The sequence below is a fragment of the Rhinolophus ferrumequinum genome, chromosome 5 (assembly GCF_004115265.2).
Source record: "Rhinolophus ferrumequinum isolate MPI-CBG mRhiFer1 chromosome 5, mRhiFer1_v1.p, whole genome shotgun sequence".
Lineage (NCBI taxonomy): Eukaryota > Metazoa > Chordata > Mammalia > Chiroptera > Rhinolophidae > Rhinolophus > Rhinolophus ferrumequinum.
The window spans coordinates 71,090,637-71,118,220 of record NC_046288.1 but is presented as its reverse complement, the minus strand read 5'-3'; the positions used below and the strand labels follow the sequence as shown (position 1 = coordinate 71,118,220).

The 27,584-nt window shown below is 39.6% G+C and overlaps 1 protein-coding gene across 2 annotated transcripts in view; it reads left to right on the top strand.

Annotated features, from left to right (window-relative positions):
- The window catches only part of ANAPC4 (anaphase promoting complex subunit 4), a 34,817-nt gene extending 16,399 nt beyond the window's left edge, over positions 1–18,418 (top strand). For both annotated transcript variants that reach the window (XM_033106308.1, XM_033106307.1), the window contains 13 exons: positions 4,396–4,451; positions 6,925–6,971; positions 8,181–8,237; positions 8,582–8,638; positions 10,495–10,588; positions 13,911–14,008; positions 14,494–14,555; positions 14,634–14,672; positions 14,771–14,872; positions 15,699–15,773; positions 16,673–16,846; positions 17,545–17,668; positions 18,076–18,418. In XM_033106308.1, the coding sequence (XP_032962199.1) occupies positions 4,396–4,451; positions 6,925–6,971; positions 8,181–8,237; positions 8,582–8,638; positions 10,495–10,588; positions 13,911–14,008; positions 14,494–14,555; positions 14,634–14,672; positions 14,771–14,872; positions 15,699–15,773; positions 16,673–16,846; positions 17,545–17,668; positions 18,076–18,303 (1,213 nt within the window). In that variant the 3' untranslated portion in view covers positions 18,304–18,418. The remainder of the gene's footprint in view (positions 1–4,395; positions 4,452–6,924; positions 6,972–8,180; positions 8,238–8,581; positions 8,639–10,494; positions 10,589–13,910; positions 14,009–14,493; positions 14,556–14,633; positions 14,673–14,770; positions 14,873–15,698; positions 15,774–16,672; positions 16,847–17,544; positions 17,669–18,075) is intronic.
- Positions 18,419–27,584: the final 9,166 nt, after the last annotated feature.

The window sequence follows — 27,584 nt, the reverse complement described above, 5'->3', positions numbered from 1 at the left end:
AGAGGTAGGGGGTGCAATTTTTTTTTTAATTGGGATATATTGGGGAACAGTATATTTTTCCAGGATCCGTCAGCTCCAAGTCTAGTCATTGTTTTCAGTCTAGTTGTGGAGGGCGCAGCTCACTAGCCCATGTGGGAATCGAACCAGCGACCTTGGTGTTATGAGCACTGTGCTTTAACCAACTGAGCCAACCAGCCGCCCCGGGGGTGCAATTTTATGTAGGTGGTCAGGGAAGGCCTCATGGAAAAGGTGATGTTGGAGAGACAGGAAGGAGCGAGCCTTACTGACATTTGGGGGTAAAAAAGACAGTAAATGTAAAGGCCCTGAGTTTGGAGCATGCCTGGCTCAAAGAGGCACAGCAACCAAAGTGAATTGAATGATGGAGCGTGAATTGAGAGAGGTTGTGGAGGATGGGCCAGGTTGTACAGAACCTGCAGGCAGTTGTAAGGACCTTGCCTTACTCTGGGTAGAAGAAGAAGCTCTTCCGGAGTTATGAGCAGTGAAGTGACAGGATACGACGTACATTTTAAAAAGATCCCTCTCCTGTTCTTTACTTAGTGTTGTAAATAGAGTATAGGAGGATAAGGACAGAAGCCAAGAGAGAAATTGGTCAGAATCTGAGGGTTCAGAATCTGGATATATTTTAAAAGTAGAAATAACAAGATTTGCTGAATGATTGTGTATGGATAGCAAAGTGAAGGAGTCATGAATAAATACAAGTTTAGGTCCTGAGCACCTAGAAAAGTAGAATTGACATTTACTGAAATGGGAAAGACTTGGAGTAGATACACATATATCTCATACGTAGGTATGTGTGTATTTTATGTTCCTCAATTTGGATTTATCTGATATTTTTCATGATTAGACTCAGGTTGTACATCCCAGGCCAGAATACTACGTAATTGGTAGAGTGTCCCTCATAAGATGTCACATCCAGAGGCAAACGATGTCCATATACTCCTCCTTAGTGATGTTATTTTTGATCGCCTGGTCAATGTGTTAGGCATTTTAAATTTGAAATGGTTATGAGGTACAGTGGTGGAGCTTCCACTACATACTGATACGAGACTAACATTCAACGGAGGAGTCTGGGCTGGAAATGTGAATTTGGGAGCCAGCTGCCCATTGGTGTTATTTCAAGCTATGAGCCTCGATCAGGTAGCATGCTTAGAGAGGAAGGGCGATCTGAAGACTGAGCAATGGGCATTCCAGCATTTAGAAATGGGCTTGATGGGGAGCTAGCAAAGGAAACAGGAGGCGGAAAGACCAGGGGAGTGGGTGTCCCACTGGCCAAGTGGAGAAAAAGCAGGAATGAGGGGCGGTTTTAGATACTGCTGCGTCACATAAAATGAAGACCAAGGATAGAATGTTACGAGAATAGATTATTGGTGACGTTGTTAAGAGCCACTTTGGTTTGGAGTTACAGGAGCTCTTACGATACAGAATGAGAGCAGATGCAAAGGAAACAGCAAATGTAGTCTCTGAGGAGTGTTGCTGTAAAGGGAATAATGGCCAGTAGCTGGAAGCACTTGTTGGGTTTTTCTGTCTTTCTGTAATGGGAGAGGAGAAGTCAGAGCATGTTGGTGTGTGATGGGGATGTTCTTCTAGAAGGGGAACGATTGATAGCAAAGAGGGGTGGATTGCAGTGCAAGAGTTTATGAGAGGGGGTGGGAGCTGGTGCCTCCGGGAAGAGGCTGGGAAAGGAGCTCCTCCAGAGTTCCAGGAGAGAAGGTTGAGAAGAGCATCACAGATGCTAATACAGGAGCACACGAGAGCATTTCCAATTGTTTTTGTTATCTTAATAAAATAGGACCTGTTCTGTCATCAGCTGAAGGTAAGGATGGGAGGTGGTGTTGGAGGTTTAAGAATAACGGAAGAGCTGTGAACCAATTGTCTAGTACAGGAGGGAAGTGAACGGGCTCATGAAACAGGAAGTTTGCTGGTAGTGCTCAGCGCCACCTAGCATTCATGAGAGCATTCAAGAGAGACCAGCCAGCCTGGCTGTGTGGTTTTCTCCAGTCAGTAGTGGGGACCGCAGGATAGGTGAGCAGTTAGATTTACTAGGCTTAGTGAGGCAAGCAGAGCAAAAGGGAGGCGAGGGAATTGAAGCAAGAACATGATTAAAAGGATGCACTTCAAATCTGAACTGGTTGAGGAGGGAAGTGAGGACATGAGGGGGTGAGAGACAGTCAAAGGTGGTAGAACCAGTAGACGGTAGTCTTGGTGGGATGAATTTTGGGGTACAGAAGACAGGTCACTGGAAAGATAGGGGGTGGTGGTTGGTGAGTGGGATGCTTGAAATGGACTGGTAGAAGGTTCAAGTTTGTAATGACAGAGTCTAGGATGTGAACTTTGGAGTAAGTAACCAGTGGGGCAGAGGATGAGATTGTGGACTGGAATCATTCCCCTGAAGTTTTTGTTACGACAGTCCTGTCTTTTAATTTCCAAATGCGTTTTCTTATTTCTTTAATCATTTTTCAAAGCTTTGCTCTTGCTTTGTGGATGTGACATCTTCTCACATCTCTCCGAGAACCTTCATTAGACTTTTCAAAAGTCTCTGCTGCTCCCTGAATTATCTCGTCTTCCTGGGTCACTTTTCTGTTTGTCTTCGTCTCTTGTTGCAGGCTTCCTTCCACTACCTTATGCCCAATGGTTTACTCATATTTATTCGTGAGGCAATTTAAAGCTGCTTGGAATCTCTGAGTGCAGGGCCAGCCCAAAGCCAGTCTGAGTGCCAGTGTGCCAGCTGTGCTGGGTGCGGCCATTGCCCACGTGGAACTGTCTCAGCTCTTCCCAGTTCATTCCCTTTCTTTGAAGAACTCTGTTTTGTTTTGTTTTTGTCTCTCTGGAAGGTAAACCCATAGGCATTTGTATTTGGGGGGAAATAACATATTGATCAGTGTGTATATCAGTTTGTCCTCCTGTGTCCAGCCCCCCACGTCATCCTGATGTCTTCTGTTGCACCTGACATTCCTGGGGACTGAGCGTCTTTGAGGTTCTGCAGGGCACGTGGCTCCTAGCTTCCCCCTGTTCACTGTCTGGCACAAGGCCGCGTCTTTTGAGCGTCATCAGTCACCCGTCCTCTATCGGCTTTTGACATTTCTGGAGTTTATTTTATTTTCTGCTGTCCTTTTTTCGTGTGTGAGTGTGTGTTTATAACACATACACCCCTCCCCACCAATCCACCATCATTTTAATGGGGTTTTAGAAAGTAGAGGTTATAGATGCGTGTGCTCAGAAGACAAAATGAGAGGAAAAGTTACATTGCTTTTCCTGTGTGTTACATTATTTTTTTGGTTCACCGTATTTGCAAAGAGTAAATATAAAATATTAAGCTTTCTATGATCACTTTTCAATATGTTTGAAAGGTAGTTTATTTGACTTCTCACTCCTTTGAAATAAGTAGAAAATAGCATTAGTTTAGTTTATAGATGGAGAAACTGAGGCAGTGAGAATTTTGATGTTAATCTATAACAGATCAGTGGTTACCTGGGGTTAGAGTGAGAGTATTGATTGGGAAAGACACAGAGGAACGATTTTCCTTTTTTTCCTTTTTGCTGCAGGAGAGTTTTGATCATGTTGCTTAGCGATGTAGGAGATGTCGCACTCTTTTAGGCCAGAGGTTTTATTGTGTACAGAAAGGTTAATGATAGTGACCTAACTCTAGCCGTCTACTGAAACTTACTGCTTGGAAGGGGCTTTGAGATTTGAGATTGAAAAATGCAGTTATTATTTGCTTAGAGTAATTATCTTACAGAGGTAAGTTTAAAGAGATTTTTTTAAATGATACCCATCTCTACATCAGAAACAGTTTCATCAAAATGGAGGTGTTTTCCACTTGTTATGCTTAATTTTGGTGGTTCATTTGTGTAAAGAACAAGGAAATTCAACTTTTGGGAACTGTTTTTATAAGAACAAAAAAATCAACTTCCAAAAATAATTTTTAGTTACGTATATCAGAAGTAGGGACAGGGTACAAATTTATAATCATAGTTTTCTGTTGGGGTTGATGTTTTTTCTTACTGACCAGTAAGTATTTTTTTTAAAATGAGAATAATGCTGACAACTCTTTTTTTCTGGTTTCTTTTATTTGCAAAGTTAGAAAGGATTTCATACTTTACTGAATGCTAGGAGAGACTATTACACAGTTTGTGGCAAGGCTGTTATAGCCAGTTAGAATCGGAGTTATTTGTTTTTGAGAAGAATCAGGATTTGCTCTTTTGAAATTTTATGATTGGGTGTGTGTTTGATTTGTAAAATCTGTGCTAAAGGCTTAAATGTCACCCAGGTAGGATATAATAGAACAGTAAGGATTATTATATTCCACGACGATTTAACAGTGTTACATGAATCACATGTAATAATTTTATTTCTGATTTATTTTTATTTTTTTAGAGTTATAGATAGTAGTATGAAAAACTTCAAAGCATTTTTTCGGTGGCTTTATGTGGGTAAGTTAATTGACTAAAACATTCTTGTTATTTACACTTCTTTTAAAATTGTGGGAGTATCAGTTTAGAATATTTCATTTACTCTAGTAAAATTTCAGATACCTATAAAACAGAATAATATAAATGAACCCCTTTCTGCTCTTCTCTGATTTTCAGCAGTTTTCACTACACAGCTAGTCTTACTCTATTCCCCCATCCGCCCCCAGCTCCCCGCAGGTGGGACTTGTAGTATTGGTTGTCTGTCACACGCTGATTATTAACCCTTTTTTACCTTGTAATGTCTCCTTGGGTTAAAATACATTTTTAAATCCCTGCTGTGTATTAGGCATTGCTAAGTGTTAGGGTTTTTTAAAAGAGAGAGAAAAAGAAAAACTACGACACAGCCGCTGCACTGAGGGGCTTATTTCCTGTGTTATATTTCAGTCGTCTGTCTCTAGATCTCTGCTCTCTATTACGGCAGCCAGTAGTCACAGGTGACTACTTAAATGAGTTGAAATTATATAAAATTGTATATTCACTTTGTTGGCCATACTATCCACCTTTGAAGTGCTCAGTAACCATGTGTGGTTGGTGGCTACCATGTTGAAAGCACAGAGCTAGAACATTTCCATTGTCACTTCTACTGGACAGTGATGCCCTAGCTAAATCGCATGCAGACCACTTATGGCCTTTTTTGTATCTTCACAGGATCTTTGCATACACATTAACAAATATGTATTAACTTGATATTAAATATTATAGTGCTCTACAGTGTATGCATATTTTATTTAGGTCCATTTCTACTTTCTTTCTGTGACCTCTCTTCATGTCTTTGAAATAATCCAGCATACGTTTCCCTCCAACATATGCAAAACTTGGTTGTAAATGGAATTTATCCCACATTTGTTAAAAATCTAAAGAGTAAAGTGGGAAATAAATTACCAGTAATGTACTACCATGTTTCCCCAAAAATAAGACCTGGCCAGACCATCAGCTCCACTGCGTCTTTTGGAGCGAAAATTTATATAAGACCCAGTCTTATATTATACTAATATTATCTTATATAAGACCCGGTCTTACAGTAAAATAATTTTTGCTCCAAAAGACATATTAGAGCTGATGGTCCGGCTAGGTCTTATTTTCGGGGAAACACAGTAGCATCCTTTCAACAAATGCCCAGATCTTCAATTCTGTTATTTTAAAAACTGACTGCATATGTGTCAGCCTAATATAATTGCTTCTGAAAAGTAATGAATGTGATCTGCAGATGTTGACGTTTATAATTGTTAAGTTTTTCTCAAAACTGTACCAACATTAACCAGAACGGGGAGCCAGAGCATTCATCAGGCCAGCCTGTTTAATTAGTAAGGGTTGTTAATTAGAATAAATTACAGTATTAAAACTGAGCAAAACCTTAGGAATAATTTTCTTTTACAGAAGTAGTAGTTTGGTTTTCCTTACAATTATTTGAGTAATTTGGGCAGTTTATATTCTTCTTGCATGTCCTAACTGTAATAAGAAGCCAGATTAGAAGAGAAATGAATTTACTTCTGAGTCCTTATCATTAGAGCAGAATGCTGTAGAAAGCGCACTGAATTTGGGCACTGGAGACCTCATTGTAATCTGGCTCTGCCACTAGTTAGCTCTATAACCTGGGTTTACTCTTTTGTAAAATGTCATCTCCATGAAGGCAGGGACTTTTATTTTACTGTATCCCTAGCACCTGTATACTCTCAATAAGTCATTTTTGGATGGATAAATAAATGAATGGAACTAGATTATGGCTGGTTTTTCTGATAATTTAGAAGTTTGAATTATTTAAAAATGGTCTCTGAAATAATCTGTATTTGCAGAAGCACGTCCAACGTGCTTTTTCCTGACCAAACACAAGGAGCATGCTCAGACACTAGCAGAAGCACACGCAGCGTACGTTATGACTTGGGTGGGTGTGACACAAAAACAGTATCGATGAAAACAACCCTGTGAAAGGACAAAGAGTCAGCCACAGATATTAAATACAGTATATAGATACAAGTGTATGTATACACGTGTAAATCTTAGTGCTAATATCTTTATGTAGTGAAGAAGCCCAAGGGAAAGAAACACATCTGTTTGCTATTCCTAAGGCCTTTGGAGGCAAGATTTAAGAAAAAAAACGTCCAGCTTAGACGGAGGAATCCCTGCACACGTAGTCTTAGCACAAGGCAGCAGTTAGGTTTGTTTGTTTGGAGTCCCATGGTTGAATTGAAAGAGAAAATGAACAATAATAGTTTAGGAGGGTTAGACCAACCATTTTGAACCTGAAAATATAAATCAAATTTAAATTCTTTACCCTTTAGTTTTTAGAAGACAATGAGTTTTACTTGGTGAAAAGAAACTATTGAAAATTGCAATTTGAGTTCGGTGAAACACATTTAGTCTTAGAAAAGCATCTATAATTAAAGTTGTGTTTGCAGTTTTCCTTTAAAAATAGTTTTTAAATTTTTCTTTACAGCGATGTTGAGAATGACAGAAGACCACGTACTTCCTGAGCTGAATAAGGTAGTATATATAATAGTATACTTCCCTAACGTTGTAATTAATGCCCTGGTGAGCTCAGCTTTGATGGCCAGCTGGGTACTCTTAGTTATTAACAGGATGCCAGGCTGTAGACACGAGACAAATCTTAGTAAGCCTTTTATTTTCAAAAGAAGTTTGCATGTTATATATACGTTTATATATTTTATTTCACAGAATACCTTTATTATGACTATCAAAACTTAGAATTTTCATGTTTATGTAAGATTTTATAATCTATATAACTTAGGGTGTTTGTATTCCTTACTTGAACTTCCCTACATCTTAAGTGCATTTTTATGTTCCTTGCAAATCTAATACTCAGATATCCGTACCTCTGTTGATACCTAGTAAGCCCAGTTTCTTTCTGTCTGTAAGGATTGTGACAAGTTGCAGTACAGTCTTCTCAGACGCTCTTACGGAATAGGGGCAAACTTCCCCCTCGATTACTGTGGCTCGGTCATCGTCCCCGTCTAAACTGATTCAGATAGATTAAGTAATTTTGAACCTGAAAAAAAGGAGAGCATTAAAATTGCCTCAGTGGACTAAAAGAGTAAGGGATCACAACTCTTGATGCAAAGTAGATCTTTTGTGCTGCAGGTGACTGGCCTTGCAAACTGGGAAAGTTCACATTAGCTGTTTCTCTGACGTCACTCTTTATTTTGGCAGCTAAAACATGTTAATTATTTGGAAGGACCTACATGTGTACTTTTTTTGAGGGCTGAAGAACTGGGGGAGGGTGAAGCAAGGTCACTGGAAGAAGCAGAGGCCAAATCTGAAGCAAGCAGCACTGCTGATTCGCAGCCCTGAGCTCCTTAACGCAGGCCGAGGTTTTTATCTGGGTTTCCAGTCCCCCACTCCCAAAGGAGGGACTTTGCGCATGAAGTTTTGGCACAGGCATAAAATAATAAAGAACCTTAGGCTATAAGGAGTTCTGTAGCTATTGGATTGGCTGATTGGAAAAGGGGTTTAAATGTTTAATTCCATGCTTCTCAGAACCCCAGCATTTTATATTTTCAGATTTACATAATCTTGTGAATTTCTATTGATATTTCTTCGAAGGAACTTTGCTTCTTTGTCCTGTGGCTTTTAGTAGCTAGTAAAAATAAAAAGTCATATTTATTATTACATAATATTTCTTTTATTGGGAAGCTTTCTTTTATCTTGATTTTTGTTTCTTTTTGGTTTTGATAGATGACTCAAAAAGATATCACATTTGTTGCTGAATTTCTTACTGAACATTTCAATGAGGTAAGAAATTGGTATTTCTGTGATGCTGTTTATTTCCTTAATAATTGCAATAAGTCTGGGTAATGGTAAGAAGTAATCAAATTTAATCCAATTCATTTGAAGTTCTTAGCAGTTATGCTTTTTAAACCATTGAACTAATTAATGGCAGTATGTATTTATTAAACATAAAGCCTATAAATTGAACTTTGCTTTGTATGTGTGTCATATAGTCAGTCCATTAAAAAAAAGAGGAGTAAATGCCACTAATTGCTCTCTTAAAAAATAAAGTTTTTGGTTTGAATATAAGACTTTTTTTTTTCTATTATGAGTTGACTTAACAATTAAACTATGTTTATTCTTTTTAGGCTCCAGACCTTTATAATCGAAAAGGAAAATACTTTAATGTTGAAAAAGTTGGTCAGGTATGGGCTTTGGATTGAACTTAGTTATTAATTTGTTTCATTTTAAAAAACTGATTTTAAAACATTAGCAGTGTTAGTCTTTATAATCCAGAGTTTATAGAAAGTAATATAATACCAGTTATATAGTAGTCCTATCCTTTTAGTGAAATACACCAGAGTAGCAGTTTAATTAAACTTTGTGGTCTTAGAACCCTTTTACATTCTTAAAATTATTGAGGACCCTAAAGAGCTTTCATGTGGATTATAGCTATCAGTGGTAGATATTATTAGGAATTATAAATTAAACAGAATAAAACATTGTATCTTAATTTATTTAAAAATAATGAAAACCATTGTTATTTAAAACAACAGTTACCATTACATGTTAATATAAATATTTCTAATGAAAAAGAACTTTCACAAAACAAAACTTAGTAAAGAGTTTTATATTTTTGCAAATCTCTTGATGTCTGGCTTAGTAGAAGACAGCTAGATTCTCATCTGGTTTGGCATTCAAGCTGTCATGATATGTTGTTTTGTTTAATGTATATAAAGAAAGTCTAGCCTCATGCAGGTGTATAGTTGGAAAGGGAGAAGTATTTTAATACCTTTTTAGATAATTGTGGATATTCTTTGATACAGCACTAAATCCTGACAAGTGACAGTAGTTTCAGTGTTGATCTTAATTGCATCAGTGGACCTTTCATACCTTGCACTTTGAATGGATCTTTTACCCATGCATGATTTTATAATACCATGTATTAGCCATTTGGAAAATATTGCTTCGCTGAGTTATGCAGATCTTCCATATGCTGACACTTTTCTTCATGTAGTATCCAAAAGTCAGATTTTATTAATATCATCACCAATCTCATCAGTCTTTAGATACTGTGAAGCTGTCAAGCACACAGTGGCAGATACAGGTTTTCTGGAATTTTAATTTTTGCATGAATGTCTGAATTTTATCATTGGCAACAAATACTGTCAGTTGTTTGCTTAAAGTGACAGGCTCATTTTATTTATTTCAAGAAGATAGCTGCCAAATACCCAAGAATGAATGATCATAGTTTTTCTGCCAATCATTCTTTCAAATAAAAATGGAATTCCGTTAACAACAAAAGAGCGCCTGGCTTAAGTCACAACTATATTTTTGTAAATGCTTTGTAATAATAACCATCATGCTTTGCTGTATAGCAGAAGTGCTTTATGTATAGTTCCCAGTTCTGTCACGCAGAATATTAAAAAGATTTGTACTCAATGGTTGAGATTTAATTAATAATTTTAATAGCTTCATCAGAGATTAGCGAAACTGTCTGTGGCAAAGAATACAATGACTGCTGGTATGGTTTGGTGTCACTACCTTGAGTCTTGGTGGTGGTGCCAGCAGATTTTCCCACCTGTGCTTTTGATCTTCAGTCCAGATGTCTCATTACAGTGAAAAGGACAAATTACATCTTGGTATTATTATAAAAATGGTATTGACTTCACGCATTCCTAAAAACATTTTGGGAACTCTCAGGGGTCCGTGGACCTCACTTTGAGAACTATTGCCAGAGAGTCAATTGGCAGTTGACATTTTCAAATTAATTCACAAACTTACATGTATAAGCTTAAAATATGCTTCATGAAAATGGAACACAAAATTTAAAGTCAATTTATAGTCTCTACATCTCCAGCATTCTAATCTTTTAGCAGTTTGTTTAGTTGCTTGGCATTTAGCAAATTTTGGTCACTTAGAATATTAGCACTGCACTTTTCAGGAGGACTTGCCAGTAAAACAAACTAACTTATTAAATAGAATAATGTTAAATATAAACAACTTTTGAAGCCTAATCCTGTGGCTTCCTACATTAAAATTTTTAATTCTCTATTTCTAGTACTTGAAAGATGAAGATGATGATCTTGTATCACCCCCGAACACAGAAGGCAACCAGTGGTATGACTTTCTTCAGAACAGCAGCCACCTTAAAGGTATTTCATGAACCGAGTGATTTGGGCCGTGTTTATATTTACTTGGGACCAGTACATCAGCTTACAGTTTTGCTGAACTCTTGCTGAATACTTATCTGTTCTTCAGAGTTATCTTGCGTGTCCATTTTACTTAATTAGAGAAACAGCAGAATAACAAATAATGTGTGGCATTACCATGATCAAAAACACTCTGATATTTACCGCGATGTAGTAAGATTGCTTATTCTTAAGTATGATATTGTCTGTTTTGCACTCTATTAAAAAGTAGGATACTGAGAAGACAACTATAGAGCCCACTAGTCAGAGAAGTCTGTTTTGCCAGTTCCAATGTGTTAATTCCAAAAAGCACAATAATGCATCACTGCATTCTCCTGAAGTTGTAGCTCTTTGTTTACTTGTTATGCCTTTCATTCTCTAAGATCATAAAATGTTGATATGGTAAAACTTTATTTAACCTGCATTATTAGGGATGTAACACAAAATAGCAATCATTAAGTAGGTCAGAACCTCATCATTTTAGATAAAAATATTTTTTAAGTAAGTATTTCTTTGCTTTCTCAAAGAGTAGTTTGGCCATAATTTAACTGTTTCTTAGGTCCTTAGGATAATAGCCACATACACGTATTACTTCCTGTAATCCGTACAAGAACCTATGGGGTAGGTACGTGTTACCCTCATTTTACTAAAGAGGAAACTGAAGGTTAAGAAGGCCCAAGATCATCTAAGCTAGGAAGTAATGGAGCTGGGATTCTGCTAACTACAGAGCCTGAGTTTGTCACTGGACTCAGTAGTAGTCTCTGACTTTTATCTGGTTGTTGCTTATCTGGATGGATGGTTGGCTGGCTGACTGGCTGGATGAAGGAGGGAGGGAGAGAATTCTCTGAGGCCCAGAAGTTGCATCTTGCTCTTTTAACCCTAAAAGTCCAAATTCTTTTTCAGGGCAGAACATATTTTGTGTTGCTTGAGAGTCTTAAGATCACGTGAAAGGTACACTGATATAAGTTAGCTATTGAATGGAGGGAGAATAGAGGTACAGCCAACTCAACTCATTTACTGTATTTAATCAGGATGCTCAAGGGGTAAGGAAGGATGCCTGAGAAGGGGATGTGCCAGGAGTGTTAGCACCTGGACCCTGTCGCTGTATTGTGCTAATGCTCGTCCTGGGAACTCGGTTGTGCTAAAATAGATCCCACCCCAGTACTCCTCCACATTTTCTGCGGCTGAGAAGAGAGGCCTCATCTTAGCTACTGGCCTCCAATTTACCAGAGATTCGTTCCAGATTAACTCTATCTCTTAAGTGCTGGAGATTTTGCTGGTATGTGAGTTTCAACAAGCTCACTATTCTCGCAGTTTCTTAGTCTAGTATGAAGTAATACCGACTGTCATTTTGGAACTGTTAAGAAAACTTGAGTGAAACTTCTTTCAAACATTGCAAAAACGAAGCGCTAAATGCTTACTGCATGAACTTTGTTAGGGCACACGGGAGGGTCAGCGTCGTGTGATGCATCCTGGTCGGTGCTCTGGACGCTGCACACCTGGCTTGGAATCCTGCTCTACGACCGTCTAGGAGTGTGGGTGGGGCAAGTTGCCTAACGTCTCTGTGCCCAGTTTTCTCCTCTAAAGACGAGGATGATAATAGTGCCTCACTCAAAAAGTTGTGAAGAATCAATAAATTAAATATTGCGCTTAGAATAGTGCCTGGCACAGAGCACATAAGCAGTCTTGCTAGCATCTGAGCTGTTTTTACCCAAAACACTTCGGGCACCAAAATGAGAGGTGTTTTCCCTCATGAAACCAATACTGACACCATCTGTGTGTCCTACAATTTAATTCCGATGCTAACTACCTAGAGGTAGCCCCAGACCACCGGTTTAACGGCTCGGTCCCACAGGACTGCCCCCACTTCAGACTTTAGTCACAAGCATTGGATCCCCAGGCTACAAATTTGGGGGTTCCCACAACTCCCTGTCTTCAGGTTTGATAACTTGCTAAAAAATGGGTTACAAAACTCAGAAACACTTATGTGTATTGGTTTATTATAAAGGATACAGCTAAGGAAGCAGCCAGTGGAAAAGATGCACAGGGCACGTGTGGGGGGAGGGGCAGGGAGCACCAGGTGCACCACCGCCCAGAGCCTCCAGGTGTTCACTTGCCCGGAGGCCCTCTGCACCCTGTTGTTCAGGAGGTTTTGTGGCGTTTTCATTATGCAGGCGTGATTGGGTAAGTCACTCACCGTTGGCGATTGAACTCAACTCCAGCTTCTCTCCCCTTCCCTCCCTGGATGTTGGGGCTGAAAGTTCCAAGCTTCTAATCAGGGCTTGGTCTTTATGGCACCAGCCCCCATCCTGAAGCTGTCTAGGAGCCTGGCAAGCGTTGCCTCATTAAACAAAAGATGTTTCTATTACCCTTATCACTCAGGAAATTCCATGGGTTTTAGCAGCTCTGCCAGAAACTGGAGTGAAAGACCAAATATCCTTCTGTGATACCACAGCAGCTGTCACCTGCTGGGAACTTAAAATGTTAACATGATTGCAATTTATTTTGTTCAGCTTAGCTGGGACATGAGATGCTGCTGTAAGCGAGGAAGGCCTGCAGGGCACAGTGCAAGAGGGCGGGCTTAAGGCGTTGGACTTGGGTTTGATTCAGAGGTACTTGGTCATTTTCACAGTGGACGTTGCCTAAACCTCTTAAGCCTCTTTTTTTATCTGTAAAATGGAAGGTATGATGCTTGCTTTGTACAGCTATTTTAAGCAATGGAAATAACAGATATCAAAAGAACCTAGCATAGTTGGTGTCCGTAAATGCTAAATTATATATTACTTTCTACTGATAAAGTAGCCTTTTAAAAGTAAAGAGCTTATTTTCATAGCACTAGTTTTTTGCCTCCTGTTTTTATTTTTAGTATCATACTCTTCCAAAACAATACTGGGCTGCTGTTGGTTGTCACTACATATGTGACAAAGGATAGAAAAGAATGAACTTTGTTTCATTATATGTCTTATGGTTCCCAGATCACCCCTTTCTTGTTAGAGCCAACAGAAACACACTGTAGGATTTTGGTGGGAAAAATAGCATATAGAATAATAAGCCACTAGGATTCAGTTTGTAGTAAGTAAGTGTTTTTGTAGAGGGCAGGCAGCAGGAGATGGCGAAAGGCCGAGGCTATGGTCGTTTTCCATGAGGTTGTGTGAAGGTATAATGAAGTGGCCACGGAGAGCTCCACAGTCTGAGAAACTGTGTGGGCTGGCTCTAATAGTGTTTTCTCCTAATCATCTGGTTTGCTATAGCTTTTGTTTTTGTCTTTGTTTTTGTTTGAAACCAGAAAGTCCTTTGCTGTTTCCTTATTATCCTCGAAAATCATTGCATTTTGTGAAAAGACGGATGGAGAACATTATTGATCAATGTTTGCAAAAGCCAGCAGTAAGTTTGAAAGAAATGCATGTTTTTGTGTAGGAGCAAGGATTATCTCTACTATATGTGGCTCATTTATGTAAATGACCATAATTATTAAGGTGACCCATATGAAATGCTGATGTTCAAATATTTTTGACTGACAAAAATGGCAGTCTGATATGGTTCGCACTAACATTCCCTTTTATTGTTAGTTTCTTACATACATTAAAAATAAAAAGATTATTGAAAGATGTTGGCATCTTTAGTATTTGTTATGAATGGTCTTAGTTACATATCTTAACCTGCCATGCACTTATCTCCAAAGTCCTGTTCGGCGCAAAATTTTCTTTTTCTTACTGCTATGCTTGTCATTAAAGTGTGTCGTGTGAAAGTTTTGGTGCTATAGGTGATTTTTTTTACTAGACTTAACCAGTAATGGTCAGCCACTTCATGTTTATGTGTCTGTGTATATGTAAATGCTCTAATACTGTTTTTAATTTTATTTTATTTAGGATGTAATTGGAAAATCAATGAATCAAGCAATCTGTATTCCATTATATAGAGATGCTAGAAGGTAATTCTGTTTACCTTTTTAATAGTATAATGCAGCAGCCAATTTAAATTTTTCTTAATTTTTTTCTTTTTGTTTTAGTGAGGACTCTACACGTAGATTGTTCAAATTTCCTTTTCTGTAAGTGTGTGTTTTTCCGCTATCACGTGAGCAATACAATTTTGTTCTGTGAATTGATAGCTAAATATCATGTTTTGACATTGATTTTTTTCCCTTAGGTGGAATAATAAAACTTCAAATCTGCATTATCTTCTTTTTACTATTTTAGAAGATTCACTTTATAAAATGTGCATCTTAAGGAGACATACTGATATTTCCCAGTAAGTATTACTCTGAAGTTTAAATTGGAAGAGATAAGATTTTATTATTTTTAATAATAAAACGTACAGCTTCCCTTCCCTGCATTTCAAGTTTTAATTAAGCTGCCTTGTGATTTTAGGCTTGTCACTGAACTGTTCTTAGTTTTCATGTCATTTTGATCCCAGTGCCAAATTAGGAAGCTACATGACCCCTTCTAGTTAACCGATTATCTAATTTTGTGTTGGTGTATAGCAATTACATGCAGAATTTTTTTTTAGGGCTAGGAAAAATACAAGAGCACAATACTCCGGATTACATTGCATGAACTTGTAGAAGTTCAAAACTGTATTTTGGGTCTTATAGAAAGGATTTTTATCTCATTACCTCAGGTTAAGTATGGTTTTCATTAAACAAGAGGCCTCACCTACACCTATAGAGAAATTTTTTGAGAATCCAAAGTAAAAGTTCTAAGAGGTAAATCATATTCGGAATGCTATTAGTATCTTAAATGGTTTTAATTCTGAATTTCAAGGACATTTTTTGAGACCAAGATGTAGCCAAAGAGAAATAATTTGGTTGTTCAGATGTCCTTAACTTTACAAGATATCTAGCTAATTTGGTGACTATACGATTTTAAACCAAGTTGTGATTTTGATGTTAGGTTGACCTATCTAGGTGTTTAAAATAGTTATCAGTATTCTAGAGTGAGCATAATGGTATTTTAGTCTGGGATTTGGTGTTTAGGTAAATGTACTAACACTGACAATCATGTTCTTTCAAGCATTTAGATTATTGGCTATCCAGGTTGTTCCACAAAGTCTCTTTTTCCCCCCTTCTTTCTTCAAGATCTGTAAGTAACGGACTAATTGCTATTAAATTTGGGAGCTTCACTTATGCCACAACCGAGAAAGTGAGAAGAAGGTAAATCTTGAAATTTGTTTGGATGTGTGTGTGTGTGTTTGTGTGTATGTGTGTGTTTAATGATATGTGTATGTGTTTAATAAATGTAAATTACAGGAATATATGGTTAGACTTAGTTATAGTGATGACATAACTAGAAGGCCTTTCTCACTTGCAACAGAGGGGCAGGATTGGTCGCATATTTTATACATAGAGAATGTTTTCACTTACAGTTGAAAAGAACCTTACCACCCTGCTGCAGGAATTTATGTAGCATGGTTTCCTATAATTAATACTCCTGTGCTCCCTGTCTGTTACTAGGACAGTGATGTGGTTCCAGGGGCAGGTGGCTGAGGTTCTTGTTAGGACCAACAAAAATGTAAGGTGGCATTATTCTTAGTCCCGTGGGATTTTCTTAAGCTACAAAAGGCACCCCTAAGGCTTTGCAGAGGAAAGAACTGACACTAATCATAGGCTGATCTTTTTCTCCCTCGCTTTCCTTACATAAAAGTTTTCTCTGATAACATCTTTGAAGTTGTGCCTTCACGTCAGTCGTATTTTTACTTTTCAGTCTAGTTAACTCAAAGTACATAAAGATGTTGTTCATGGCATTTCCATATGCCTAAGGCCTGATCATTAATGTCAAGAGTGTTCGGGAACTGTGAACCAACCTCACAGATTTTTCTGTTCTCATGATTACCTATTTTTAGGGCCTAGAAATATTTGTGAATAATCAGTACAACAGGTAACTGTGATTTTAGTGCAAACTAACGATATATTTTTTAAATGTTATTGTTTGGAACGTCACTTGACTTTTTATTATACATTTTTTTGCTTGGTACGAGTGTAAGGTTATGCATAAAGTATTTTCTCAGTAGTTATGATCATCTTTGCTATAACAAAACTTGTTTCAATTCTAGCACTTACAGTTGCCTAGATGCACAGTTTTACGATGATGAAACTGTAACGGTAGTTCTTAAAGACACTGTAGGACGTGAAGGAAGAGATAGACTCTTGGTCCAGTTGCCATTGTCTTTAGTATATAACTGTGAAGATTCTGCAGAATATCAATTCACTGGGACTTACTCTGCAAGGTAACTAACTCATCAGTAAGATCGTCTTTCAGGTATAACAGATAAATGTTTTTTAATGTATATTGTACATTCTAGTTCTTTAGGTATGTTAGATAATGGTTACTAGGGATAATTATAAAATCAACTGAGCAGAAATACTTCCATTTTTTATTAAAAAATGCTGGCTTCAACAGCATAGCTGTTGAAATGCTGGCTGTCCCTTTGCTTTACTAGTAAATTAAGAACTATTTTCTGGACCAAGATTGGGAATTATTTGGAGTGAAGAATGGGACTTCTGTTAGTTCTTTTTTCAAGAGTAGTATTAACCCCAGTTTATAGTAGAATTATTTCAAATTGCCTTTAGTGTTTTCCTTCCGGAATTAGGCCCTCAGTAGCCAGGTGGAGGGTACATGGCTATTTCCAAGAGATGGCTTTAGTTGACTGAGATTTAAATGTCAGCAGATCCCTTCTCTAATTTAAAAATGTTTATTTTCCTTGAAAGAGAATCAGAAACTTTAATAAAATGATGTTCTGCCTATTTGGAATTGCAGTATTTTCATAGAATATAGCACACAGCTTTTTTATACCAGGCCTGGTAGAATTATATTGGAAATGGGAATTTGGTAGAAATCGAACCCATGGTTGACTCTGATACCGTGCCTAGTAAACCGGGGAGAAGATCCCCTTTTCACGCCTGGGTTGGCTTTTCCCCTCTCTAGGCTAGATGAACAGTGGGGTGCGATTCCCACCCGTACCATGCATTTCGAGAAGCATTGGCGATTACTGGAAAGTATGAAAGCACAGTATGTTGCTGGGAATGGCTTTCGAAAAGTGTCCTGTGTGGTAAGTATGTACAAATTGTTTACTGACTGAGAGTTATAAACATAGTCGGAAGTGACTTTAGATCTGTAAGGTCCTTTCAGTGCAAACATTTTGTGATACATTGCTTTTATTGATTATAACCTTATTAGTCTCCTCAGCTATTTAGTCTTCTTGTTCTGAGAAAGCTTACTAAGCAATTAAGAACAGTTCTAGATTTCAATTATGAAATTGTTGGTGTTGTATGTGGAGATCCTTTTATGTAAAATGAAGTGATTTTACATAAATTTAGTGATTTTGTTGTAAACTGATGGGAAAACAATTGTCCTATAAAATTATTCTTTGTTTGAACTTCTGATTTCTGATTCCTTACATATAACTTATTAGTTAAGCCATTAATTTAAAAATTCTTTATTTGGCCTTTTCTTCAGTTAAGCTCCAATCTCCGTCATGTGAGAGTATTTGAAATGGACATAGATGATGAGTGGGAGCTGGATGAGTCTTCAGATGAAGAGGAGGAGGCCAGTAATAAGCCCGTAAAAATAAAGGAAGAAGTGTTGTCCGAGTCAGAGACGGAGAGCCAACAAGCTGGAGCTGCTGCTTTAGCTCCAGATATAGTCATTAAAGTGGAAAAACTTGACCCTGAGTTAGACTCGTAATCTAGCTTGCCATTGTTTTGTATGTTTTCGTTATGTCAGAAAAAAAATGAGATAGGCTAAGATGTCTTGAACCACTTTTAATTTTGTGTAGCAAAGAAATAAACAGTAAATTTTATTTTTTCTTACTCTGCCTCTTCTTTTAGTGGTATAGTCATTGCGATAGACTTTTTGCTGAAATTTCTTTTTTATTACTGTCTGCAGAACTAGTGTTTTAAGAAAACGTAAATTGAATGTGAAGAAAAAGTTCAGTCTTTTCTGTCAAAAGATAGGTATCAGGAATCATTCCTGTATCAGGAAGAAATGACATTTAAATAGTCATTCATCACTGGAAGTTTTGATGCATTTGATATTTTTAAAATGTAGACATTTGTTCGTATTTTTCCATCTTCCACCTTCTAATTTATTTTAGGTCTCCAGAATGTTTTCAAAATTATGTTTTCAAAATACATTGTACTGATTTACTATGATGCTAAATAAACCAAAGATGGATACTATCTTTATGATCTAAATAGCAAAACCACTGCTTGACACCGACTGATTATGTTTTCTCATTGTGCTGTATTTGAGCTCTGAAGTTTCTGAATCAGCGGTGTTTAGAAGTGTCTTTTTCCTCTGTTTAGAATTGGTCAAGGACATAAGGCTGTCTGTGTGGTTGACTCCTTGGGAACATGAGAAATAAGGGTCAACTAAACATAATTTAGCGTTAGTGCAGACGAGCCACTCCTGATTTCCTAATGCTCATTCCTAAAGTCGTATTCCACTTCTGATGTGACGTTCACAGAGTTTCTACTTTATGTATGAATTCTAATCAGTTCACTGATACATAAAAGAATCACTTAAAGCTTTGAGTATCTTTGGGCAGGAAGATACACCATTACAGGTAAGTGGGTAACTGCAGGATTGCTGTGTCGTTTGTCTGTTTCTTTAATAGGTAACTGTTAACACTGGGATTTTAGGTACATTGCTCTTTCTATACTCCAGGTGTCTCAGTTGGTCTGATCTTTATTGGTTTTGAAAGGAAAGCTGATGAGAATCCACTGTTGTGTACAAAAGTGTGGAGTTTAGAATTGTGATCTACATGCTAGGGAGTCTGTAGTCTTGCGAGCCTTAAACACAATTAACATTTAATTTACACAAATGTTTGTTTATGATTGGTCAACGTTCATGGCATAGTACAGAATGCCTGAAGTTAGCTTTTGTGAATGAGAAAGGTGAACTGTCGGATGACATTACGGAGAAATTATAGTTTGTAATGTGTGGAGTATTTTAGAGTGAATGCAGTGCATAGATTTACCGCATAACATTTAAATAGCTGATGAATTTGGAGGACACAGAATTATAGCTTGTTCTTAGAGTGAATTACAATTTCACAGTAATCAACCAGTTCTTTATTAGACAGTAATCTGTCCCATGTGACTTCAGCATTCAATTTATAAAGATTTTTTGGGCATGTGCACATTTGCTATCTGTGGTTCCAGCACAGGGGTAAATCAGAACTGAGACTTCCAGACTCTGTCCTTCTCCTGAACCAGGGATCAGAAATAGTTCTAACTGATGTACCTAGCTTTCCCTTAACACTGAGTTAAATTAACAGTGTGAATGGGTCCTAATTATAGGATGATAATTTTTTCACTAATGCTTTTAATGAATATGATACATCAAATATTTAGGAACTGGATTTGTATCAAAGTGAAAAAGTTTAAACTGGCCTGAGTGTCTCTTTAGGTTTTAATAAGAAGTATAGAGCAAATAATTGTGTTTATCATTGTATTTTTAAATATATGCTGTAATTTCTACACCATTAGAAACTTTGCTTTTTTTTTTTTTAAGTTAAAGTTTATTGGGGTGACAATTGTTAGTAAAGTTACATAGATTTCAGGTGTACAATTCTGTCATACATTATCTATATCTCACATTGGGTGTTCACCACCCAGAGTCAGTTCTCTTTCCATCAGCATACATTAGACCATGAACATCTTCTAGAACCTCTCCTCCTCCCTAACCCTCTGGTAACCCCTAAACTATTGCCTATGTCTGTGAGTTTTTGTTCCTTCATTTGTTTGTCTTGTTCTTTTGTTGTTTTCAGTTTTATATACAACATATCAGGGAAATCATATGGTTCTCGACTTTTTCTGTCTGACTTATTTCGCTTAGCATTATAATCTCAAATGCATTCGTGTTGTCACAAATGGTACTATTTCATCTTTTCTTACTGCCAAATAGTATTCCATTGTGTATATATACCACAACTTTATCCATTCATCTATCAAAGGACATTTTGGTTGTTTCCATGTCTTGGCCACCGTAAATAAAGCTGCAGTGAACATTGGAGCATTCATGTCTTTATGGATAAATGTTTTCTCCATAAAGATTTTTTGGGTAGATACCCAGAAGAGGGATTGCTGGGTCATACGGTAATTCTATTCTTAATTTTTTGAGGAACCTCCACACAGCCTTCCATAGCGGTAGAAACTTTGCTTTTAATATTTAGAATCAATTTGATCACTCTAGACTATATTTAGTATATTTAGCAGATGCTGGATTTGTGTTTTGAATTTAGTAAACAAAACAAAGAGTGGGGATGTAGAGGACCCTGGGCAGAAGAATGAACTCCAGTTACTGACTGGGTGGAACTCGTCCCTGACCTTCGTACATTGGGGATAATTGAGTACCTGTCTCAGGGTCTGAGGACTAAATGGAGGGTGTTGGTAGAGAATTGTGGTTGACAGATGAGACACCTGATCAAGATGAGCACTTCTTGTTACAATATTCTGTGCTTCTTTTCAAAATTGTATTTTTTCAGAAATTTAAATAGCTGCTTTTTTTTGCCTAGACTTAATAAGACTGTGACAATAATAGTCTTTCTAATTCTCTGGCTTCCAAGTTTTTTCATTTTGTTCTTGATTTTCTTCCAAAATAAAAATTTTACACTCAGCAAAATGCTAAAACATTTTTTTTCTTTAGTCAGAACATTTGACTATAAATGTGAAGAAACTATTATAGTATAGTCTTGAGTTTATAAATGCCATATGTAGGGGAACCTATATATATCTGAATTAATCTAAATATTTTCCCATTCTTGAAAAAGTCCAGCAAGCAGACATGTGCTAAATACTTACTTCTAGATGATGCTATAAATGAAATCATAGCTTGTATGATTTTACCTTAGGCAAGTCAGTCCCTTTGGCACCTCTGTAAGTTGTGACAATTATCTGTAGACTGTTTACATGTATTACATACCACCTTTAGTTCTCACTGAGCAGAGAGAGAGATAATACTTAGGATTCCACTTAGTCAAGTTCGCAAAAACCTTATAATGTGAGAGCAAGGAATATATTAGAGAAGAAAATAGTATTTTAACTCTTAGGAGGAATATTCAGTTCAGAAATTCTCAACTTTCCAAAGGTTCTAAGAAATGAATTGTTACTATGGTAGGTAATCAACGTTTGTCAATTTCTGAGTAAAATCGCACAGGATTTCCGTGACGTGCACACTACCACATCAGAATTGCCTGGACCAGTGATTAAAAATGCCAATTTGTAGGTGCCACCCAAGCGCACTCAATCAGTGTGAAGATAGGGCCCAGGTCTGCATTTTTAACAAACTCACCTGATCTTATGCCCATTAAGGTTGAGAACCATTACTTTCTGTAGATGCTATTTTTCAGTATTAAATGTTTGTCATTTTTGGTAGTGAAAAACGTTAAAAGCTGCTCCCTTAGATGCATTGAAAATGGATGTATTTTTTTTCCTTTAAAAATGACCTTCAATGGTAGTTCATTTCACACGCAAGATGCTCACCCCTACGTAAATCTGTACATGATGGTGGGCAGTTGTACCCCAGTTCCCTTTCTGCACATGGAACAATGAATCCCGCAAGGCCACATTTCAGCCTTAAGAAAGTCACATTCGGCTGAGTGGTAGATGCTAAATTGGGTCTGTATGGCCCATGCAGGTTAGTAATAGGCCATTACAGCTCATAAATGTCACCTTTCCTCAGGTGCGTGTGGTTGGACTGACCTCACAGCACAGCCAGACACAAAATGTACCGTGTGCTTTACTGCTGTATGGATGATAAATCCGTACCTCGACATGCCTACAGAACATGTCTACTGACTTGATGGATGTTGTTTTAAATGTTAAAAGGAGGAGACAACGTTGTGGTTTGTGCCTCCTACCATCCAATTTCCAGTGTTCTCATGTGCCCCCAACCCAACTGGAAACTTGAGGGACTTTTTATTCATGTCTGTATTCCTGATTCCTCTTGCAGAGTGAACATTATTATTTTAAATTATACTTTTTCCACTGTTTAGAGAATAGAACTGGGTATTTAGGAGCCCAATTAGATGGCTGCTATGAACTAACAATTGTCACCATTTTAAGTGATGCTGCAAAACTTTCTAACATGGATAAATACGTTACTTCCCTTTTTTCTTTCCACCACTTATTTTGTGCTGCCTATTTGTTGCAGAAAAAGGTGTGATATTATATATTATATATATATTTGTTCTTTTGGGATGCAAAGTCAAGATTTCCTAGAGTGTGGGTAGTGAAAGGGCTGAGACCTTGCTATGGGGCCTGCCTGATGTGTAGAACCCTTTTCTCCCTGCTGGAGGAGCCAACAAAGGAGACTTGGAAAGATGGCCGGGGTTGGCCCTAGGAGAACCAGGTAAGTGGTTTAATGGAAGCCTAGTCAGGAAGCAGCCATGTCAAATGCCGCAAGGCAGTGGAGAAAGGGAGTGATGGAGAATTGGCCGTTATCTGTGAAAAACTGAGTCAGTGGTTGCATTTAGAGGAAACTGCAACCTCTAACGTGTCCTCCAAGGCTCTGCAGGCTCCGCCCTGCACTGTTCCCCAGCGTCACTCAGGGATCTCGCAGTCTCGCTCAGACTGGCTTTCTTTCCATTTCTCGAAGGAACTGGATTCGACTCCAGAGCTTTGGGATGTGCCCTTTGCCAGGAATGTCCTTTCCTAACCCTTCACAAGGTTAATGCTTCCTTAGCTCATCATTTCTCAGCTAAATGTGTCTTTCTCAGAAAAGCCGACTGTCATTTTAGGAGTCTCTCTTACGGGTTCCCCTTTATATCAGACGTCACGGTTTGTAGTTACGTATTACTTTGGTACTCATTGTTTTAGTGTCTCAATTAGATGATAAACTCTGTCATCAGAGATCATGTCCATTTTGGCTATTTCCCTGTACCCACGTGCCTAGCGTAGTGCCTGGCGCACAGTAGGTGCTCAGGTAATATCTGATGATTCGATTGCCAAATACACAGCGAAGTAGACACTGGCTTGAAATGTAAATGATGAATTATCCTGAAATCTTAACATTACAGTGTATTGAATTTGTTCACCAATGGATTGTATTCCAAATTTTGCAGATTGGTTATTTGACTCTCAGATTACATTTCTCTATAGAAAAACTCATTGTTGGTCCAGGCCTGCACCCACTGAAAATAACAATTACGAATCAGCAAGCTCCTCTCCAGCGAAATATTGGTGACCATAGACCTCGATTTTCAAATCAAGATTCCCAATTTTCAGCCTCCACATAATTTTTAAGGACTTCATTTTTGTGAATTTAAAATAGAAACGATGCATTAAAATGATGACTGTTAGTTTGTTAGTTTTAAAAAGGTCCACGGTGACACCGACAGGAACTTTCGGAGGTATTGTAACCGGAGCCTTATGGGAGTGGGTGTGGAGAGGATGGGAGAGGAGGAAGTGGGGACCCCAAATGTAGGCAACGCTTGAGTTTTGCAGCAAGAGTGGTGGCAGTATGGGGGAGGACATGGGCATTAGGAGGCTTTTTTTTAAAAAAAAGGATGAATGATACAAAGGCATATTTATACATCCATAGGAGTAATCCATTAAAGGGGGAGAAGTTGACCATTCTAGAGAGAAGGGGGAGCATATGTGAGAGTGACATCTTTGAGCAAAAAGGGCTGAGACCCAGTGACCAAAGGGGTCAGCCTTAGGTTGAAGCAGGATGTTTCTTCCATCCTAACGGGCATCAGGGGACATGCTGGCTGGTGGTGAAACTGGTGGCAGTACAATTTTCTCCATGAAATAGGTGCTAAGGTTTCAGCAGAGGGGTGGGGGCAGGAGAGGAGTGAAATGGTCGCCTCAGAATGAGAACGTGGATTTGCTAAGGAAGTGTTAGCATTGAGGGTCCACTGGAGATCTGTGGTACAAACTTAAAGTGAGTCCAATTAATGGAATTATTTTCTCAGGCTGCTTGGGTGTGGGGTGGCTTAGGTGGAGCATTGGGTTTAATCTGGATTGGTGTTTTGTCAAACCCTTCCAACAAGGCAGAGGGCAAGGGGGTTGGAAAAGGTGGTAAAACAGTGACAGGGTCAGTGGACTAGAAGGTGGAGAATTGTGGAATATTAGAATTGGGTGGAAAGATAGGGAGAGGCCGTGCCAAAGAGACTCATTTGCCGTGACTATTACAGAGGTGAAGTTGATGACTGGTGTAACTGTGGCAGTGGTGGCTGCAACTGGGGAAAGAAAATCACTAGGGCTAAGTAGGTGAGGAACGGAGTGGCCAGGGTTTTTGGACGGCTCATCTGTGTGGCTGTTAAAATCACCAAAAACATGGTGGCAGTAATGGCGGAGAAAGTAACAGTGAGTTGGGTGCTGAGGTCACCAGTGAATGAGGAGGAGTGGCCATGCAGTGAGATGATGGCAGAGAGATGAGATGATGGCAGTGACCGAACAGGAGGAGAAAAAGCTGCGTGTGCTACCAAGGCTCCCGGGATGTTGAAAAGCCAGGAGGAGGGTAAGTAACTTACTTAAGGTCACTTAGTTAGGAATGAGGCTGGGATTCACACCTAGGTGGGCTAAGACAGGGTCTTGCCCCTAAGACGCACGCTAACTGCCTGAAGGGAGCTTGAAACAGATGCCCATGGTTATAAACATATGGAGCAGAATAAAAATACTAAGCCGATACGTGAGCGTGATTAGTGTTTTAATTCCTGTATCAGCCACAGGTTAGAACTTCTTACATCTGGGACACAGATTAAAGGCCGTGATGGAGGTGGTCAGTTCTGATTGGATTTTATAGCTGGACTCAGCAACTCTCCCCACTGACTCTGGGAACTGGGTGTTTATGGTTGCTGTTCTGCTAATCTTGTTGTCAGTGCACTGCTGGTCTCAGAAGCGATTGCATGTGTGTCATGCAGGGTGTCATGCGGGGTCTCTGCTCCTGCTCCCCGCATAAGAATGCAGGATATGGTGAGGCCAAAAAGGAACACCCACGGAGCCATAGGTAGGGGAGTCATACCACTATAGTCTCGCTGGCGGCTGGGTTGGAGACACAGGAAGCAGGAGCCACATGATCCGCAACCTGCCCTCCACTTCTCTGCAATCCGCAACCTGCATTCCACAGATTGCTAGCTTAGCCATGGCAGTTGTATCAGTGGCTAATGGCTAACCAGTGACAGCTGATGTCCAACTAGTCACCGCTAATGACCATCCACTACCCGAGCCAGCACCTTTCCACGTGAGGCCGAGAGCCTGGAAACCCCTCTCTGGGACTCTGTCCCCACACTGCCATGGGGATAGAGTCCCAGAGAGCAGTTTCCAGGCTCGCAGCCTCACATGGACAGGTTATTAGACTCGGCTATTAGATGGGCATCAGCTGTAAGAAGGCCATCCACTGTGGCTGGGTGGCCATCAGCTGTTACCGGTTAGCCATTAGCCACTGATATAACTGCCATGGCTAGGCTAGGGGATTGGTTGGTTGGCAGAGAAGCGGACGGCGGATTGCGGCTAGCAAGTGGGGTTAGCAAGCGGATTGTGGATTGCGGATCATATGGATCCTACTTCCTGTGTCTCCCCCAGCTGCCAGCGAGACGGGGGTGCAGGAAGGCCCCTCCTTGGGGTACTGGCGGATGTTTGCTTTTGTGTCTCAATTAGCCACCAGTGAGAATATAGCGGTATGAATCTCCTATCTATGGCTTCGTTGGTGTGCCTCTTTGGCCTCCACCATATCCTACGTTCTTGTGTGGGGAGCGGGACCAGAGACCCTGCATGACAGGCAGTGAGGAGGTGGCCCAGCGCAACTGCTTAGGAGAGTGGGCCTGAGTGGGTGCCTCTCAGAGGCCCCGCTCGGTCCTGGCAGAACATAAACTGAATCAGCTGTCGTGACCCCTGTGTGAAGGTGCAGTTCAGGGCTTCCCCAGCTCTGGGCCAGGGTGGCCTATGGTGCTCAGCCTCTCCTAGGTCGTCCAAAGTATTCCTTGGGGGCACTGCCCAGTACAGGGTCTCTGGTTGTGTGGGCAACAAGACCATTCCCAGGCCCCTAGAAGGCAGCATGGCTTCAGCTCGCTACTTAGGGGACCCAGGAGGTCCCAAACCCAGCAGGACCTGGGAAGCTCTGAATCTGCCACGTTGTACACAGAAATCCCCCATGTTTGGGCCCACATACGCTCTGGGGCCAGGCCAGACCCAAGGCTGCTCGTGATCAAAGGATCTCTCCCTGCACCTGCCACCACCCACCCCCTTTCTTAGCTGCATTTGCCTTTTAAAGGTTTTCTGCAGAAGTCTGTCATGGAGGAGGAGTAGCCGGGAGAGACTTTAGAGACATCTCATACAATTTTCTGAACCTCTCTGCAGTGAAAGAACTGCTCTCCTTATTTTACAGAAAAAAAAAGAAGTTCAGAAAGGCTCAACATGTCCCAGTCATACAACTGGTAGCTGGTCGAGCCAGGATGCAAACCAGATGACCTGGCCCCAGATAACAATAATTGCTGAGCCAGGCACCACTCCAAGCACAGTTCATGGCTAACTCATGGAAGCCTACCACAACCCTGCAAGGTAAGTGCTGTTATTAGCATCAACCCCATTTCACAGATGAACAAACTGAGGCATGGGGACGTTTTCTAACTCGTCCATGGGAATTCCAGGGGCAGCGGGGGCAGGATAGAATATGAAGCCAGGCAGTCTGGTGCAAGACCCCTGCTTCCCCCACCTACTGTGCTGCCTTTTTTCTGGGGTCTGTGTCATGCCCTCCCTCTCTGCCCCCGGCTGCCTTGCCCACGGCCGTGCTCCCTGAGCAGGTGTCTGCAGTGGCCTGACATCTATAACATCTGCGTGGCACTGACAGTGATGCCAACGCTCATACTTGTGACGACCTTCATTCTTCACAGAGCTCTTTTGTTCAGTCGCCGTCAGCTCTGTGAGGGAGGCCATGAGAGGCAGGAATGCTTTCTTTTTTTCCTGCAGACATGGAAGTGGCATGTGGTGGAGCTGGGTCCAGAACCCCAAAACTGACCCCCA